The 16453-nt window shown below is 54.9% G+C and overlaps 7 protein-coding genes across 7 annotated transcripts; 2 read left to right on the top strand and 5 right to left on the bottom strand.

The window, feature by feature from the left end:
• Window positions 1-467: 467 nt before the first annotated feature.
• IUM83_05832 (uncharacterized protein) lies at window positions 468-920 on the bottom strand (the record flags this gene model as incomplete). Its single annotated transcript, XM_067929990.1, has 2 exons — window positions 468-653; window positions 720-920. The coding sequence occupies 2 exons, from the start codon at window positions 918-920 to the stop codon at window positions 468-470; spliced, it is 387 nt and encodes a 128-aa protein (XP_067798325.1).
• Window positions 921-1151: 231 nt separating this feature from the next.
• Window positions 1152-3419, top strand: IUM83_05831 (swi snf matrix actin dependent regulator of subfamily a; the record flags this gene model as incomplete). The annotated part of the gene is made up of 1 exon (XM_067929989.1): window positions 1152-3419. The coding sequence occupies one exon, from the start codon at window positions 1152-1154 to the stop codon at window positions 3417-3419; it is 2268 nt and encodes a 755-aa protein (XP_067798324.1).
• A 112-nt stretch (window positions 3420-3531) lies between these two features.
• IUM83_05830 (Malate synthase A) lies at window positions 3532-5841 on the bottom strand (the record flags this gene model as incomplete). The annotated part of the gene is made up of 9 exons (XM_067929988.1): window positions 3532-3715; window positions 3792-4307; window positions 4381-4589; window positions 4672-4746; window positions 4824-4875; window positions 4953-5020; window positions 5100-5273; window positions 5347-5556; window positions 5644-5841. The coding sequence occupies 9 exons, from the start codon at window positions 5839-5841 to the stop codon at window positions 3532-3534; spliced, it is 1686 nt and encodes a 561-aa protein (XP_067798323.1).
• A 170-nt stretch (window positions 5842-6011) lies between these two features.
• Window positions 6012-7729, top strand: IUM83_05829 (uncharacterized protein; the record flags this gene model as incomplete). The annotated part of the gene is made up of 2 exons (XM_067929987.1): window positions 6012-7316; window positions 7406-7729. 2 exons carry the CDS (start codon window positions 6012-6014, stop codon window positions 7727-7729), a joined length of 1629 nt encoding a protein of 542 aa, XP_067798050.1.
• Window positions 7730-8264: 535 nt separating this feature from the next.
• On the bottom strand, window positions 8265-9866 carry IUM83_05828 (phosphoenolpyruvate carboxykinase (ATP); the record flags this gene model as incomplete). The annotated part of the gene is made up of 1 exon (XM_067929986.1): window positions 8265-9866. One exon carries the CDS (start codon window positions 9864-9866, stop codon window positions 8265-8267), a length of 1602 nt encoding a protein of 533 aa, XP_067798152.1.
• Window positions 9867-12834: 2968 nt separating this feature from the next.
• IUM83_05827 (phosphoenolpyruvate carboxykinase (ATP)) lies at window positions 12835-14436 on the bottom strand (the record flags this gene model as incomplete). The annotated part of the gene is made up of 2 exons (XM_067929985.1): window positions 12835-13054; window positions 13124-14436. 2 exons carry the CDS (start codon window positions 14434-14436, stop codon window positions 12835-12837), a joined length of 1533 nt encoding a protein of 510 aa, XP_067798154.1.
• Window positions 14437-15113: 677 nt separating this feature from the next.
• Window positions 15114-16397, bottom strand: IUM83_05826 (Crinkler (CRN) family protein; the record flags this gene model as incomplete). The annotated part of the gene is made up of 1 exon (XM_067929984.1): window positions 15114-16397. The coding sequence occupies one exon, from the start codon at window positions 16395-16397 to the stop codon at window positions 15114-15116; it is 1284 nt and encodes a 427-aa protein (XP_067798155.1).
• Window positions 16398-16453: the final 56 nt, after the last annotated feature.

Genomic DNA, 16453 nt, shown 5'->3' with positions numbered 1-16453 from the left:
GTTCATGTACAGATGCAACGTGTCCGTCTGCAGCAGCGCTTTTCGGCGGATCAGATTGAGCAGATTGAAGCCCAACATCGTGCACTGCGAACAGCCTACCAACTAGACGAAAGCGTGAGCCAGCAGATTAGTTTGCTGTCTAGAACCAGTTCGTTTAGAGAGGTGTGGAAGGGTGGGCGTTTTGGAAGCAATGATTGTCGCCTTCTTCGCAAGTTTTGTGGGGCAATTGCGTGTGTTGCTACCGACCCCATGGCACTGAGGAGGTCGGCCGAATTATCCCTGATCAATTGGCGAAGAAGCCCCTTTGGCCTCTCGCTTGTGGACTTTTCGCTGGAAGCTGCATTACATGCCCAACAATATAGTGATCTCGCACGCGTGCGTGAGTGCTAAGGACAGTGAATACATGTACTGCTTCAAAGTGACCTCGACGATATGCACGAGCACATTATTTTCATGAAAATTGTTCGCTAGCCGATACAAACGATAAGTAGCGTGATCACGGTGACGAGGAAACTAATCGAGCAAATAGTGGCGAACACTGGAAACTTGTGCCTGCGGTCGGTCACCTTGACGAGCTGCTCCGGCGGTTCTGCTCCGTTGGTGGGCACCCGAGGGTCGATTTCAAAGAGCACTCCAATCAGCGGCTCCTGCCTCTAAACAACAAGTTTAATAACATTCCCAGCTATGTATGTTAGCTGCTAACCACGCATCCGCCGTACCCAGTAGTCCGGGAGAACATCGGCGTCGATCAGCGTCAGGTCTTCGTGGGTCTGACCCCAGTCTACCCGCTTGACCACTTCAACGTGGGCATCTCTTCGACGGGCCAGCGGCGTCTGGGAGGCAAAACCCGCGGTCTCCGCCGCGAGCAGTGCACATCCAACGAATACGAGCAGCCATACTTGCGGTAATCGCCTTCCCATCGTCACCTCCACTTGTAGCTGCGCAAAACATCTACACGAGCAGCAGCAACACCCGTGTAACGACCGAAACGACTTCGATACATGGCTACACTCGCGTTCCATTTGTCGAAAACATAGTGCCGCGTTTTCGGCCAATGGGTATCTTTGGCGCGCTTTCTGTACCAGAACGTCTGGCGGCCAACGGCTCGGTCTCCATTCCGCATTCTGACGTCCGGAAGGCAATCGAGAGTGATGGTCGCTAGCGCCTTCCCCGACGACGTGGCTGCGCAGCGCGCCATGCCCGACCTGGCGGCCATGGAGGCGATCGAGGAGCAGGCGAGAAAGGAGCGTGAGGCCGCCGCCGCCGCCAAGAGCGCGCCTGCGCCCGTCGAGACGGCCGAGGAGAGGGGCGAGAAGATCGCCAAGCTGGACTCGCTGCTGGAGAAGGCCAGCCTGTACTCGAGCTTCCTCTTCTCCAACATGGAGAGCGCCGCCACCGTCAGCGACGCGGCCGTGGGCCAGGAGGTGGAAGACGAGGCGGAGGAGGAGCAGCAGCCCGCCAAGGGCAAGCGCAAGCGCGGCAAGAAGGCGGCGGCCGGCGCCAACAAGAAGACCAAAAAGGGCGTGGACAAGCTGCGCGAGGTGCAGGGCGACGCGTCCCTGGACACACGCCAGCAGCCCAAGAAGGTCAACTTCAAGCAGCCCAAGCTCATGACGGGCGGCACGCTGCGCGACTACCAGCTGGAGGGCATCCGCTGGCTGTGCAACTTGTTCGAGAACGGCCTGAACGGCATTCTCGCTGATGAAATGGGTCTGGGTAAGACCATCCAGGTCATCGGCCTGCTGGCCCACCTCAAGGCGCTCGGCGTGCGAGGACCGCACCTTATTGTGGCCCCGCTGTCGACGCTAATGAACTGGGCCACCGAGTTCCGCAAATGGGCTCCTAGCATGCCGGTGGTGATCTACCACGGCACCAAGGCCGAGCGTGCCAAGATGAGGAAGAACGAGCTCAACCGCAAGAAGAAGAACGACGTTGACTTTCCCGTTATCATTTCATCGTACGAGATGATGTTGGTAGATGCCAAACGCTTTGCGAGCTCGGGGTTCGTGTGGAAGTACATGGTGATTGATGAAGGCCACCGACTGAAGAATATGGATTGCTTGCTGGTGCGTGAGCTCAAGCGCGGCAGATCAGAGAACCGCTTGCTGCTGACAGGTACCCCGCTGCAGAACAACTTGACAGAACTGTGGTCTCTGCTTAACTTCATCCTGCCGGATGTGTTTGACGACCTCGACCTTTTTGAGAGCTGGTTCTCATTTACGCCCGACGCTGTTGCTACGGCTGCTGCGGCAAATGAGTCCGTGGCTGCGCAAGATGTCCTGCATGGTGAAAAGAAAGTGGAAGTCATTACAAAACTTCATGAGATTCTGCGCCCGTTCCTACTTCGCCGCTTGAAGAAGGACGTGGTGCAGGAAATGGTTTCGAAGACGGAGATTTTCGTTTACTGTAAGATGACCGTGAGGCAGCGTGAGTACTACCAGATGATCCGTGATGGCACACTTGCAAAGGCTATGGAGCAAAAGTACGGCAAGTATCAAGCCCAGAATGCATTCAAGACTACCACGTTGAGAAACAAATGGATTCAAAGTCGCAAGTGCTGCTTACACCCTTACTTGTTCGACGAGCCGTTGACGGCGAGCGGTGGTGTTATCACGGACGAAAGCATCGTCCAGACCTCCGGCAAACTGATGGTGTTGGACCGGATGCTACCAGAACTCAAGCGCAAGGGGCACAAAGTGCTTCTCTTCAGCCAAATGACACGGATGATGGATATATTGGAGGACTATTTCATCATGCGGGACTACAGCTACTGCCGTCTTGATGGTAGTACAAAACTGATGGATCGTGTTGACCAGATGGAGAAATTTAACAAGGTGTCTGCTGGGGCGACTTCTGTATCGGATGACGACAATGTGTTCATATTCATGCTGTCAACGCGCGCTGGTGGTCTCGGCATCAATTTGATTGCAGCTGATACGGTCATCTTCTTCGATTCGGATTGGAATCCTCAGCAAGACAATCAGGCAATGGACCGTTGCCACAGAATTGGTCAAAAGAATGAAATTATCGTTTACCGCCTTGTGACTGAAAACTCGTTCGAAGACCGCGTGACCCAGCGCGCGTTCGAGAAGCGTAAACTTGAGCGAGTTGTCATCCAACGTGGTGGGTTTAAGGAGAGGGAAACTCCAGCAGAGAACGCTAAGCTCACAAATAGCGAGTTGGAGCTGCTTCTGAAGGATGACGTGGAAATACGTAAGGGTGTCGAGAGCGGAGGCATTAGTGACCAAGAGCTGCAACAGATATTGGATCGCGAAATGGTTGTCAAGAGTTTCGTTAATCACACAAGGAGCGAGAACGAGGCAGCGGTTTCGTCGGGTGCAAGTGTGATTCCATTCAAGGGCAACGGATATGAAGTGGTAGAAAACGCACCTTCATCATCCATGGAGAGCTTCGCATAGATTTTAAGGAAGGGGTGACACCTTCCACCATGCCAATACTACATGTATACTTGAAGTACTTCAGTCTTGCTTTGTTTCGCCTCGTGCTGCTCATCTTTCACGCGATCGTTTTTCAACGCTGGAGAATTCTCATCAGCGCCTCCTGCTCTTGGAGAAATGTCGTGATGAACGCCGGAGGAAAACGCATGGTTGACATAAAGAAGACGAGGTGTCGCGCAGCCTCGAGGTACCGAGGCTGATACCGTTGTTTTTCGCTTTCCCCGTGGAGCACTTTAAGTAGCATCTCTTGGATGAGGCTGTAGCAGCAAAGCACGCAGAACAGACATTTGGCATCACTATAAAGTAAATAAAAAATAATACAAGCAAGCTTACGGGGCATCGACGCGCTGTAATGTCCCTGCGATTGGAACATGATGGTATACCCATTGCCAAAGCTGGGCTCGTGAGATTTCGGCTGTGGCTGAATCTTCAACGCATCCATTCACGACAACTGTGCCTTGGCCATACAACCAGTGAAGCACATACAAGAGTGCCACTCGAAGATTCATCTCCACAGATTTTAACGTCACATCCCCGCGTGGCAGCGTCAGCAGCTTTTCGGCAAAGAGAGCTTCGTCAACAAAAAGAGGTGTCGAACGATTAGTCTTGCTAATCTTCTCTCGTGTCTCCGTGAATACTTTGGCCACCGGCTCAACAAGTGCTAGGTCGTACACAAGTGCTCCGTCGGACCCGGCCAGAGCTTCCATGGCCTTGCCTGATGTAGCCTTTTCAATCGCTTCAGTATGTGATACCCCCGATGGCAATTCCGACAAAACAAATGGCACCATGCCAGTAGTTGCCGGGGCTTGACGACGTTTGCACGTGATAATCAGCAGGTCCATATAATATCTGCATCAGAGGCAGTGTTAATCAGGCGTTGTCATCACACAGTATAGCCTCGAGGAATACAGCTTAAATTTACCTGAGAAAGTCAGACTTCATCGATACGTAGTGCTGACGATCTGGCAGCAGATATTCAGGTCGCTGGCGGAAATTGACCACGATAGACGCCGTGTAGTCCCACATGCCACAGTTTAGACCAGATGAGTGATGACGAAGTTCATAGAGAATCTCATCCATCTCGAACGCAGCAAAAATATTCTCGATTAGCACTGTCGCTTTGATGCATCCCTAAAAAGGCATAACGGTGCAGGGATCTGACATTAGACTTCAGAAGTGTTGGCTAGCACCACCTTAATAAACATAAACGTACGTGAGGAAGGTCGAGCTTCTTCTCAGTGTACTCGAAGATTTTTCTCCATAGTGCAGCCTCAGTGTATCCTTCCAGCTACATCGCCCGCGAAACACAAGTACTTGTCAAAGGAATTATGTCGGGGAAAGCTTGATGTCCAAAGCAAGACGTACCTTTGGAAGATACAAGAATGGTCCCGTTTTGGTCACGAGGAGGTGTTTGCCGCTGCAGAAATTGGTACAGACGTTTTCAGTACACTTATTAATCCGACAAGGTATCATAAGTCATCCCCCCCAACGTACTTGTGGAACAAGTGCATCGCGAAATCAAACAACGCGCCAGGCACAACGCGACCATTCACGAGCATGTGCTACAAAAGTCAAGCCAGTCAGTAAGACGGCAACATCCCACAATCAACAATAAAAAATAGCGGTGCCAGCGGTACACACCGGTTCATCCATGTTCCACGCTCTCGGGCGGATGACAAGAAGTGCAGGGTTCTCCACGATCCCTTGCCCCGACACCTCCAATAGCCCTCGAGCAGCTTGCAGCACGTTGAAATGCCCCTGGATCGTGTTATTCCACGTGGGACAGTGCCCGTCATCAAAGTCCACTTGCACGCCCTGCAGTGCACATCAAACACCTTGCTTAACTAAGGTGCAAAGCCCACAGCAACGATACCTCCTTGCCTCGCACCTGAGCTCCCGAATTCAGTGCACGCAGCAGGAACTCTCGATTCGCAGGGGACACGTCTCCAATGTCCACGCGTCGATCCTTCAGCGCCCACGGCTGAGGATCAACTCTCCACGTCTCGTCTTCACGGATCGCGCGCGTCTCCTCCAGGAAATGCGGCGTCGCGCCATGCTGCTCCGTCGCCAGCCGACGAGCTTGACGCCGCGCGTGCAGCTGATACACGCAACGTCACGAATCAAGCAAATAAATAAAAATACAACAATTACCGGTATTATTCTTATATGGTTGTTGCTGCATTACCTCCTCGACTTGCGGCTGGAACGCGGCAGCCAATTCCGCCACAAACTCGAGCGCTGCAGGCGAGAGCACCGCGTCGTAGACGTGCTGAGGGCAGGAATCGTCTCTGGGCGACACGAACACGTCCGCAGACTCGCCTGCTGGAGGTGGGGCCGCTGCCGACGCGCCGATCTGCCCACGTAAGCGGTTGATGCGCTGCATGGTCTTGATGCGGAGCGAGGAGGTCTCGGAATGGCGAGGTGGTCTCTCACTTGCTTTCAACTTCACCGTGGGTGTGACGCATGGCGCGTCATCTGCGTCTCGATTGGTTGAAATGCGTTTTATCCAATGGGAAGGTTGGGCAGCTATCTCCATCAGTTGTGCCACCGATCATGCCGGACGTGCGGGTGCGGCTGGTGTTCGCGGACGAGGTGGGGCGCCACGTGCTGCGCCGGCGCGGGTTCTCGGCGTGCTGGTACCTGGTGCCTGCGGACGCGAAGCTCGTGGGGGACTTGGCGCACGCGCTGCTGCGGGAGTTCGAGCTGCGCGCGCGATGCCCCAACGGGCTGGAGCTGCGGCTGGAAGAGCTGCCGCTGCTGGCCACGCAGAGCATCCGCCTCGTGCGGGATGACGACACCATTGTCGTCCGGTGTCCACCTCTGGAGGACGCAGCCAGCGACAGTGAGAACGCGCCGTCGTCCTCCGAGAGCGAGCAGGAGCTCACGTTCAAGCGTACACAGCGGAAGCGAAAGCTGAAGCTGAAGAAACAGAAGCAGTCGGTGGAGCAGCCCGAGAAAAGGACCAAGAGGAGTCGAGACGCGCCGAAGGAGGCCAAAGAACGACTGGGCAAACCCCATGAGAACAGAGCCGCGAAGGATACTGCAGTCTCGAAGAAGAGCAGTCCAGTGGAGAGCTCGGGTTCGAGTTCGAGCTCTAGCTCAAGCAGTGAGAATGAAAGGAGCAGTGAAAGCTCCAGCTCCAGTAGTAGCGAGTCCGAGGAAGATGTTGGCCAGCGAGATCAGAAACACGCCACACGAGCTGCCTCTGTGCGCACGCAGAGGGCCAGACAGAAGGAAACTGCGTCTGCAGGGAAAGCGGCGTCTAATGGGATTGGAAGCAGGACAAATGCGCCAGAAACGGCTACGAAGGAGCCGCGTAGGAGACGCCGGCGATTGAGACAACGGAACGGAAGACGCCAAAGAAATGGCGAAGTCGTGGCGGAAACTTCAGCGAATCAAACTTTGCCGTTTAGTAACAGCAATGGAACGTTGCAGAAGCAAGAAGGAATACCAGAGCAGTCGAACGAAACTTCAGGTACTCGCATTGGTAGCAACAATGCTGGGCTTCGTGGCTATCCTCGTGCAAAGGCGCACGTCCTCTTTGACGAAGTGACGGGGGATCAGGTGGAAGTTCAACACAACGACCGTATGTCTAATGAGAATCGGACTATTCGACGGCCTGGGGAACCAGAACTTGCAAAATATGGCCCGTCGTACCCAGGAAGTCAACAATCTTTGCGGAGCAACCAAGTTCGATCTTCCGCATCGTTGAATGTGCTCAACGGAGAGGAAGATAACAGCACCAGTGCTCCGAAACGAAAAGGGAAAGGCAAATATGAGGAGAAATGGAAGCGACCATACGAAATCGTTGCGACTGTACTCGATGGGAATGCTGAGAAATCAAACACGTCGGCCGAGGTGCGTTCGTTTCAGCGCATTGTTTGTGACGCGATTGAAAATACAATGGACTAACTGCCATTTTGTTGTTGCAATATCGACACCAACAGGGCCTCACCACGGCATTAAATTCGTATCCAGCCGCGACAGCTGGGTCATGTGGTTTCATGCCAGCGGACATCCTTGCTTTTAAGACGCTGACATTGTGCCTCGAGACGTGGCAGCCTGTAGTTAGCGACTGGCAGTGTGGACAAGTGCAGTCTGTCGATGCATCAGGAAACAGCATTGAGCTGTTGAAGTGGACACTTGAGACCAATGGTGATTCCGTGAACTTTCTCGAAGGACCAAGCCGCGAACAGTGCAGCATCCAAATCAGCGAGATCAGCGAGCTGCGATTCTTGAGCGGACCCAGCTACGCGACACTACAGCAGTAGCATGGCGAAAGATTAAACGCTGGGTGCAGTGCATCTTGGTAGGCCTCCGATAGAAAACGATTACTTCGATTTATTTGAGCATTTCCTCCAAAGAATATCATCGCAGTAACGTTTTTTTTACATTAAAATGCCACTACCAGTCATCAACCAGCACCAAACAACTCTTTCTATTTGCTAAAACTTCAGCCAATCACCACCCAAATTCACACTTACTTCAACTTGCCGACAGTCTTAGTTGAAGCTGGCAATAGCAATGGTGCCATCGCTGACAGGAAAATCGTCGGTACGAAAAGCACTCCCGCATGCCATGTAGGTCAGCATGGCATCGACTCTAACTTCCACTGTACCATTCCAGCAGCATTCGCACCGGTTGTCATCGAAGAACTGCTATCCTCACTCAAAGTTCAAATGCAGGCCGATGGTGGTGCAAAAGACCATGCGTATGATGCTTTGTGTTTCTACGATATTCCTTCATGTGTGTTTATTTATTCGAGTTTGATGAAAGAGTACATGCACAACTAGATACGATGCCCACTTACACGCTCGGGCCGAACACCGACAGGTCGTTCTCCGGCAGGATGAACTGCTTGAAGTTCTCCTTGAACGACTTGGCCAGCTTCAGCGCCGTCTCGTCGAACGCCGCCTTGTCCGTCCACGAGTCCTTCGGGTTCAGAATCTCCGACGGCACGCCCGCCACCGCCGTCGGGATCTCGAAGCCGAACAGCGGGTCCTTCACGAACGTCGCCTCGTTGATGCTGCCGTCCAGCACCGCGTCCACGCACTTGCGCGTGTACGGCAGCTTCATGCGCTTGCCCACGCCGTACACGCCGCCCGTCCAGCCCGTGTTGATCAGGTACACGTGCGTGTTGTGCTCCTGCAGCTTCTTCTTCAGCAGGTCCGCGTACTTGGTCGGGTGCAGCGTCATGAACGCCGCGCCGAAGCACGTCGAGAACGTCGCCTGCGGCTCCGTGATGCCGCGCTCCGTGCCCGCCACCTTGGCCGTGTAGCCCGACAGGAAGTGGTACTGCGCCTGGCCCGCCGACAGCTTCGACACCGGAGGCAGCACGCCGTACGCGTCGCACGTGAGGAAGATCACGGCATTCGGGTGGTTGCCGCGCGAGTTCGGCTGGTGGTGCGGGATGTGGTAGATCGGGTACGACACGCGGCCGTTCTCCGTCTTGCTCGAGTTGAAGTAGTCGGGCTCGTTGTTCGCGTCGATCCAGACGTTCTCCAGCATGGCGTTCGGACGGATGGCGTTGAAAATGTCCGGCTCGTTCTCCTTGCTCAGGTCGATGGTCTTGGCGTAGCAGCCGCCCTCGAAGTTGAACACGCCCTCGTCGTCCCAGCCGTGCTCGTCGTCGCCGATCAGCTCGCGCTTCGGGTCGGCCGACAGCGTCGTCTTGCCCGTTCCCGACAGACCGAAGAAGATGGCCGTGTCGCCCGCCTTGCCGATGTTGGCCGACGCGTGCATGGCCATCACGCCGTTCAGCGGCAGGTAGTAGTTCATCATGCTGAAGATTCCCTTCTTCATCTCGCCGCCGTAGAACGTGCCGCCGATGATGGCCATGTGCTTCTCGATGTTGAAGATCACGAACACCTCCGAGTGCAGGCCGTGCGCCTCCCAGTCCTCGTCCACGATGTTGCACGCGTTGATGACCGTGAAGTCGGCCTGGAAGTTCTCGGCCACGCTCGAGAACTCCGGCCGGATGAACATGTTGGTCACGAAGTGGTGCTGCCACGCCAGCTCCGTGATGATGCGCACGTTCAGGCGGGACTTCTCGTTCACGCCGCAGTGGCCGTCGAACACGTACATGCGGTCCACGGTGCTGAAGTGCTTGGAGGCCTTGGCGTACAGCGCGTCGAACACCTCGGGCGTCGTGGGCTGGTTGATCGAGCCCCACCACACGTTGTCCTGCGACGGTGCCTGCTTCACGATGAACTTGTCCTTGGGCGAGCGGCCCGTGAACTTGCCCGTGTCCACGGCGAACGTGCCGTTGGCCACGAACGAGCCCTCGTTGAACTTCTTCTCGTGGTCCGCGAGCTGCTCGTACGTCAGGTTGTGGAACACCTTGCAGTCGTTCTGGATGCCGAGCTCGCCCAGCTTGAGCGCCGCGGTCGTGGTCTCGTGCTGCGCCATTCTGAAGTAGTTACTGGGTTCTTGACTTGCTGGAGCTCGGGGTGCTCGGGACGGTGCCAATTGGAAAGTGAGCTCCGGAGACCGGAGAGCAATGACAACCAAACCAAGCTCGGTGCTTCTCCGAGAGGGGTGCGTGAGGAGGTGTGAGCATTGAGGCAGGGCACGACAACCGTTTGTCGGCCCCCGATGTGAAGCACACTTGCATTTCGAGCGGAACCCTACCGGTTTGGCGCAACAAAGAGGCGCCGCCGACACGCCCTCGTCGACGCCGTTCGGTGGTCGTTTTCGGCCAATAAGCGGTCGGTTTGGAGACGCCTTGTCTCTGGCGACACCTAGGGCATACGCTGAGCAAGTGGGTCGGCGCTCTCGGCTAAGTTGCCGTGCTGACAAGACGCGCCAGCGACGGGCCAGGTCGCGCCTGCGGTGACGTGTTCGGCGGTGCGTAGAGAGGCCATTCCATTTCCGCTGGTCACTCTTGAGACTCTCGACTAGCTTGGTATTGCTCAGGAGAGTACGCCATCGTTGTATATTAGTAACTTTATATTATCAGGATGAACATTTAACAGTTGTGGGCTGCTAGTTTCTTAACTGGTGCAAGGTCATTACACAATTTTGATAGACAGCATTGAATGATAGTTCGTTCATGATTAGATTAAATTCTAAACTGGAACGAAGAACTATGTATACATGTGAGCATACATGGGCATCGACTGGACCAATTGCCTTGCGTACTCCATCCGCCTTGCCATAAGAAACTCTGGCTCCACTACATCGGCCATCAACTCGTACCTCTCCATCATTTCGTCTGCACCATCATCAGGCATAGGCAGAAAGTCGTCGATCTTGAACTTTGTCAACTCTCGACCGATGAATGGTACGCTGAATGGTTTTGAGCTTGCAGGATCAGCAACAGCTGCCGCAATGAAGTCAAACGCGTTCTCCGGGTGCGCGATGCTGATATGCGTCAATACTTTCTTCTCATTGAACCACGAGAAGTGCCATTGGTCGTTCAAATCCGTCAACAACGCAATTGGAGTGCAATTCAGGGGTGCTTTCAAACTGGCAGATACCAGTTCTCCAAAAGCTTGGGGTTTATGGTGCTGCTCCACTTTTTTCTTCAGCTCAACAACCATGCGTACACCTGCTAGCGGCTCACGGTGTTGAATTGATCTGCGGTCGACAAGTAGCACATCAGTCGTCCCTCTCATGCCGAATGGCAATCGAGGGTCGGTGATTGACAAGACTGTCTGGTTCTTGGCGACATCCAGCAGAGATAGGTCCTTCTCCTCCAGTACAGTCTTGAGATGCGTCTTCAGGTACGTCATGTATTCAGCCCGCTGATTGTCAGCACCTTCCGGGACGTCCAGCCAAGTATACGGCAAAATACGCGTATTAGGCGAGGGACTGGGCTCTACAAAAGTGATGTAGTCGTCAGCGAGTCGCATCTTCTTCGCCATTTTATCGCGATGCTCCGTATGAAGATCCGACAGCGAGTAGACCGACCGCTTCTTGTCTCGGTCCTCAAACACTTTGTTGACCCGTGTCTCCACTATTTCTCCAAGCTCTTCGATTGAAGCAGTCACACCAGCTTGCGATCCAGCCCCCTCCGGAACCACCGCCAGCACGTGAATCGTCCTCTTCGTCGGAGCACCTCCAAACACGTCGCCAATCTCGTCTGCTGGGTCCATTTCCCCGTTCAGCAGTATCTTCACTTGTTCAGGAATACCTCCACTTCGCATAGAAATCACATCAGGGTCCTTCGACTCGAGCCACGCGCCGCCCTCCGCCTTCGCCAGGAAGAGCTGCAACTTGTTTGCTGCGAAGTCATACTTCTGATCCTCCGCGATCGCCTTCTTCAACTTGCTCACCTTCGCACCATCATCGATCTCCACGTCGAACGAACTTCCCACCTGACCCACAATCGCGCACTGCAATGACAGCAGCACCATCTTTCCTCGAGGCGGCGGATTCTGGAATGAGGGAGAAGGGGGGAGAGAATTCGCCATCGTACCTAATCGGAAATGAAGATGTGATGACGACGTGTTACACTTTCTTCCAACCAATGGCGGTGAGGGTGAACTAACGGAAATTACGGAATAATACCCCGGGCACTATTTAATAGTACCCCTCACAAAATCTCGAAAGGTTACTCTGTATTACCAAAAGGTTATTAAAATAATAATACATCGCTATCTTAGCTTACTCGTCGATCAGTGCAGCATCATCAAGAGCGTCGTGCAGCTCGTCCAGGTTAAAGTCGTCCATATCCTCGTGGTCCTCGTCAGCGGCTTCCCAGCTTGTACAGAATTGCTCACCATACACGTCGTGCTTCGCAACGTGCCAGTCCAGGTAGCTGTCTGCAAACCCAGCAGCAGAGACTGAGTTAATGACAGTGTTGCTGTCAGTGTCGCGCCATGCCTTCCTTACCCACTCACAAACCACAGCCACCGCCGGCATGCGCGGGTTGCCGAAGCGAGTGTACTCGACCTTGTCGCTCTCCTCCTGCGAACGTGTGCAGGCAGCGCTAGTGAATGGCTGGGGCTGCGTTCTATAGTGAAGTGAGGTGTAACAAGATGACTGGTCATCAGAGCAGGGTAGGGTACGTGAGTTACTGTAGGGTTACTACCGGGTTACTCTGAGAGGGTACTATTTGGGTAGAGGGTATTAATCGGGAATTTCCGTTACTACACAATCTCCTCGCCACGGTGGCCGGTCCAAACGGCGGCAACAAACGCCTGCCCTCGCTACGTACAGACTACATTACCATCCAAACAAAGCTCCCCAGCTTCCATTCGTGGAGCTGCTAGCCAATCACCACCCTAATTCACGCAAACTTCAACTTACAGACAGTCTCAGATGCACTGGGGCAAGAGCAATAGAGCTTTGTAATTCTACGGATTTCCTTCATGTATGTATATTTATTCGAGTTTGATGAAAGAGTACATGCACAACTAGATACGATGCCCACTTACACGCTCGGGCCGAACACCGACAGGTCGTTGCCCGGCAGGATGAACTGCTTGAAGTTCTCCTTGAACGACTTGGCCAGCTTCAGCGCCGTCTCGTCGAACGCCGCCTTGTCCGTCCACGAGTCCTTCGGGTTCAGGATCTCCGACGGCACGCCCGCCACCGCCGTCGGGATCTCGAAGCCGAACAGCGGGTCCTTCACGAACGTCGCCTCGTTGATGCTGCCGTCCAGCACCGCGTCCACGCACTTGCGCGTGTACGGCAGCTTCATGCGCTTGCCCACGCCGTACACGCCGCCCGTCCAGCCCGTGTTGATCAGGTACACGTGCGTGTTGTGCTCCTGCAGCTTCTTCTTCAGCAGGTCCGCGTACTTGGTCGGGTGCAGCGTCATGAACGCCGCGCCGAAGCACGTCGAGAACGTCGCCTGCGGCTCCGTGATGCCGCGCTCCGTGCCCGCCACCTTGGCCGTGTAGCCCGACAGGAAGTGGTACTGCGCCTGGCCCGCCGACAGCTTCGACACCGGAGGCAGCACGCCGTACGCGTCGCACGTGAGGAAGATCACGGCATTCGGGTGGTTGCCGCGCGAGTTCGGCTGGTGGTGCGGGATGTGGTAGATCGGGTACGACACGCGGCCGTTCTCCGTCTTGCTCGAGTTGAAGTAGTCGGGCTCGTTGTTCGCGTCGATCCAGACGTTCTCCAGCATGGCGTTCGGACGGATGGCGTTGAAAATGTCCGGCTCGTTCTCCTTGCTCAGGTCGATGGTCTTGGCGTAGCAGCCGCCCTCGAAGTTGAACACGCCCTCGTCGTCCCAGCCGTGCTCGTCGTCGCCGATCAGCTCGCGCTTCGGGTCGGCCGACAGCGTCGTCTTGCCCGTTCCCGACAGACCGAAGAAGATGGCCGTGTCGCCCGCCTTGCCGATGTTGGCCGACGCGTGCATGGCCATCACGCCGTTCAGCGGCAGGTAGTAGTTCATCATGCTGAAGATTCCCTTCTTCATCTCGCCGCCGTAGAACGTGCCGCCGATGATGGTCATGTGCTTCTCGATGTTGAAGATCACGAACACCTCCGAGTGCAGGCCGTGCGCCTCCCAGTCCTCGTCCACGATGTTGCACGCGTTGATGACCGTGAAGTCGGCCTGGAAGTTCTCGGCCACGCTCGAGAACTCCGGCCGGATGAACATGTTGGTCACGAAGTGGTGCTGCCACGCCAGCTCCGTGATGATGCGCACGTTCAGGCGGGACTTCTCGTTCACGCCGCAGTGGCCGTCGAACACGTACATGCGGTCCACGGTGCTGAAGTGCTTGGAGGCCTTGGCGTACAGCGCGTCGAACACCTCGGGCGTCGTGGGCTGGTTGATCGAGCCCCACCACACGTTGTCCTGCGACGGTGCCTGCTTCACGATGAACTTGTCCTTGGGCGAGCGGCCCGTGAACTTGCCCGTGTCCACGGCGAACGTGCCGTTGGCCACGAACGAGCCCTCGTTGAACTTCTTCTCGTGGTCCGCGAGCTGCTCGTACGTCAGGTTGTGGAACACCTTGCAGTCGTTCTGGATGCCGAGCTCGCCCAGCTTGAGCGCCGCGGTCGTGGTCTCGTGCTGCGCCATTCTGAAGTAGTTACTGGGTTCTTGACTTGCTGGAGCTCGGGGTGCTCGGGACGGTGCCAATTGGAAAGTGAGCTCCGGAGACCGGAGAGCAATGACAACCAAACCAAGCTCGGTGCTTCTCCGAGAGGGGTGCGTGAGGAGGTGTGAGCATTGAGGCAGGGCACGACAACCGTTTGTCGGCCCCCGATGTGAAGCACACTTGCATTTCGAGCGGAACCCTACCGGTTTGGCGCAACAAAGAGGCGCCGCCGACACGCCCTCGTCGACGCCGTTCGGTGGTCGTTTTCGGCCAATAAGCGGTCGGTTTGGAGACGCCTTGTCTCTGGCGACACCTAGGGCATACGCTGAGCAAGTGGGTCGGCGCTCTCGGCTAAGTTGCCGTGCTGACAAGACGCGCCAGCGACGGGCCAGGTCGCGCCTGCGGTGACGTGTTCGGCGGTGCGTAGAGAGGCCATTCCATTTCCGCTGGTCACTCTTGAGACTCTCGACTAGCTTGGTATTGCTCAGGAGAGTACGCCATCGTTGTATATTAGTAACTTTATATTATCAGGATGAACATTTAACAGTTGTGGGCTGCTAGTTTCTTAACTGGTGCAAGGTCATTACACAATTTTGATAGACAGCATTGAATGATAGTTCGTTCATGATTAGATTAAATTCTAAACTGGAACGAAGAACTATGTATACATGTGAGCATACATGGGCATCGACTGGACCAATTGCCTTGCGTACTCCATCCGCCTTGCCATAAGAAACTCTGGCTCCACTACATCGGCCATCAACTCGTACCTCTCCATCATTTCGTCTGCACCATCATCAGGCATAGGCAGAAAGTCGTCGATCTTGAACTTTGTCAACTCTCGACCGATGAATGGTACGCTGAATGGTTTTGAGCTTGCAGGATCAGCAACAGCTGCCGCAATGAAGTCAAACGCGTTCTCCGGGTGCGCGATGCTGATATGCGTCAATACTTTCTTCTCATTGAACCACGAGAAGTGCCATTGGTCGTTCAAATCCGTCAACAACGCAATTGGAGTGCAATTCAGGGGTGCTTTCAAACTGGCAGATACCAGTTCTCCAAAAGCTTGGGGTTTATGGTGCTGCTCCACTTTTTTCTTCAGCTCAACAACCATGCGTACACCTGCTAGCGGCTCACGGTGTTGAATTGATCTGCGGTCGACAAGTAGCACATCAGTCGTCCCTCTCATGCCGAATGGCAATCGAGGGTCGGTGATTGACAAGACTGTCTGGTTCTTGGCGACATCCAGCAGAGATAGGTCCTTCTCCTCCAGTACAGTCTTGAGATGCGTCTTCAGGTACGTCATGTATTCAGCCCGCTGATTGTCAGCACCTTCCGGGACGTCCAGCCAAGTATACGGCAAAATACGCGTATTAGGCGAGGGACTGGGCTCTACAAAAGTGATGTAGTCGTCAGCGAGTCGCATCTTCTTCGCCATTTTATCGCGATGCTCCGTATGAAGATCCGACAGCGAGTAGACCGACCGCTTCTTGTCTCGGTCCTCAAACACTTTGTTGACCCGTGTCTCCACTATTTCTCCAAGCTCTTCGATTGAAGCAGTCACACCAGCTTGCGATCCAGCCCCCTCCGGAACCACCACCAGCACGTGAATTTGGTCCGTGGATGGCTTCGGCATACCCGTCAACACTTTCTGCAGGCCAGATTCCCCCTGCAGATCCTTCTCTTCGCTTGTTAAAGCCTCAACTGCAACAGTCTTCTCGCCCTTCTTCAGCTTCTTCACATCTTCTGAGTCGGACTCGAGCCACGCGCCGCCCTCCGTCTTCGCCAGGAAGAGCTGCAGCTTGCTTGCTGCGAAGTCATACTTCTGATCCTCCGCGATCGCCTTCTTCAACTTGCTCACCTTCGCACCATCATCGATCTCCACGTCGAACGAACTTCCCACCTGACCCACAATCGCGCACTGCAACGACAGCAGCACCATCTTTCCTCGAGGCGGCGGATTCTGGAATGAGGGAGAAGGGGGGAGAGAATTCGCCA

This window comes from Phytophthora cinnamomi (genome assembly GCF_018691715.1).
Source record: "Phytophthora cinnamomi strain GKB4 chromosome Unknown Contig10, whole genome shotgun sequence".
NCBI classification, from domain to species: domain Eukaryota; phylum Oomycota; class Peronosporomycetes; order Peronosporales; family Peronosporaceae; genus Phytophthora; species Phytophthora cinnamomi.
This window is presented reverse-complemented; position numbering and strand designations above follow the sequence as displayed.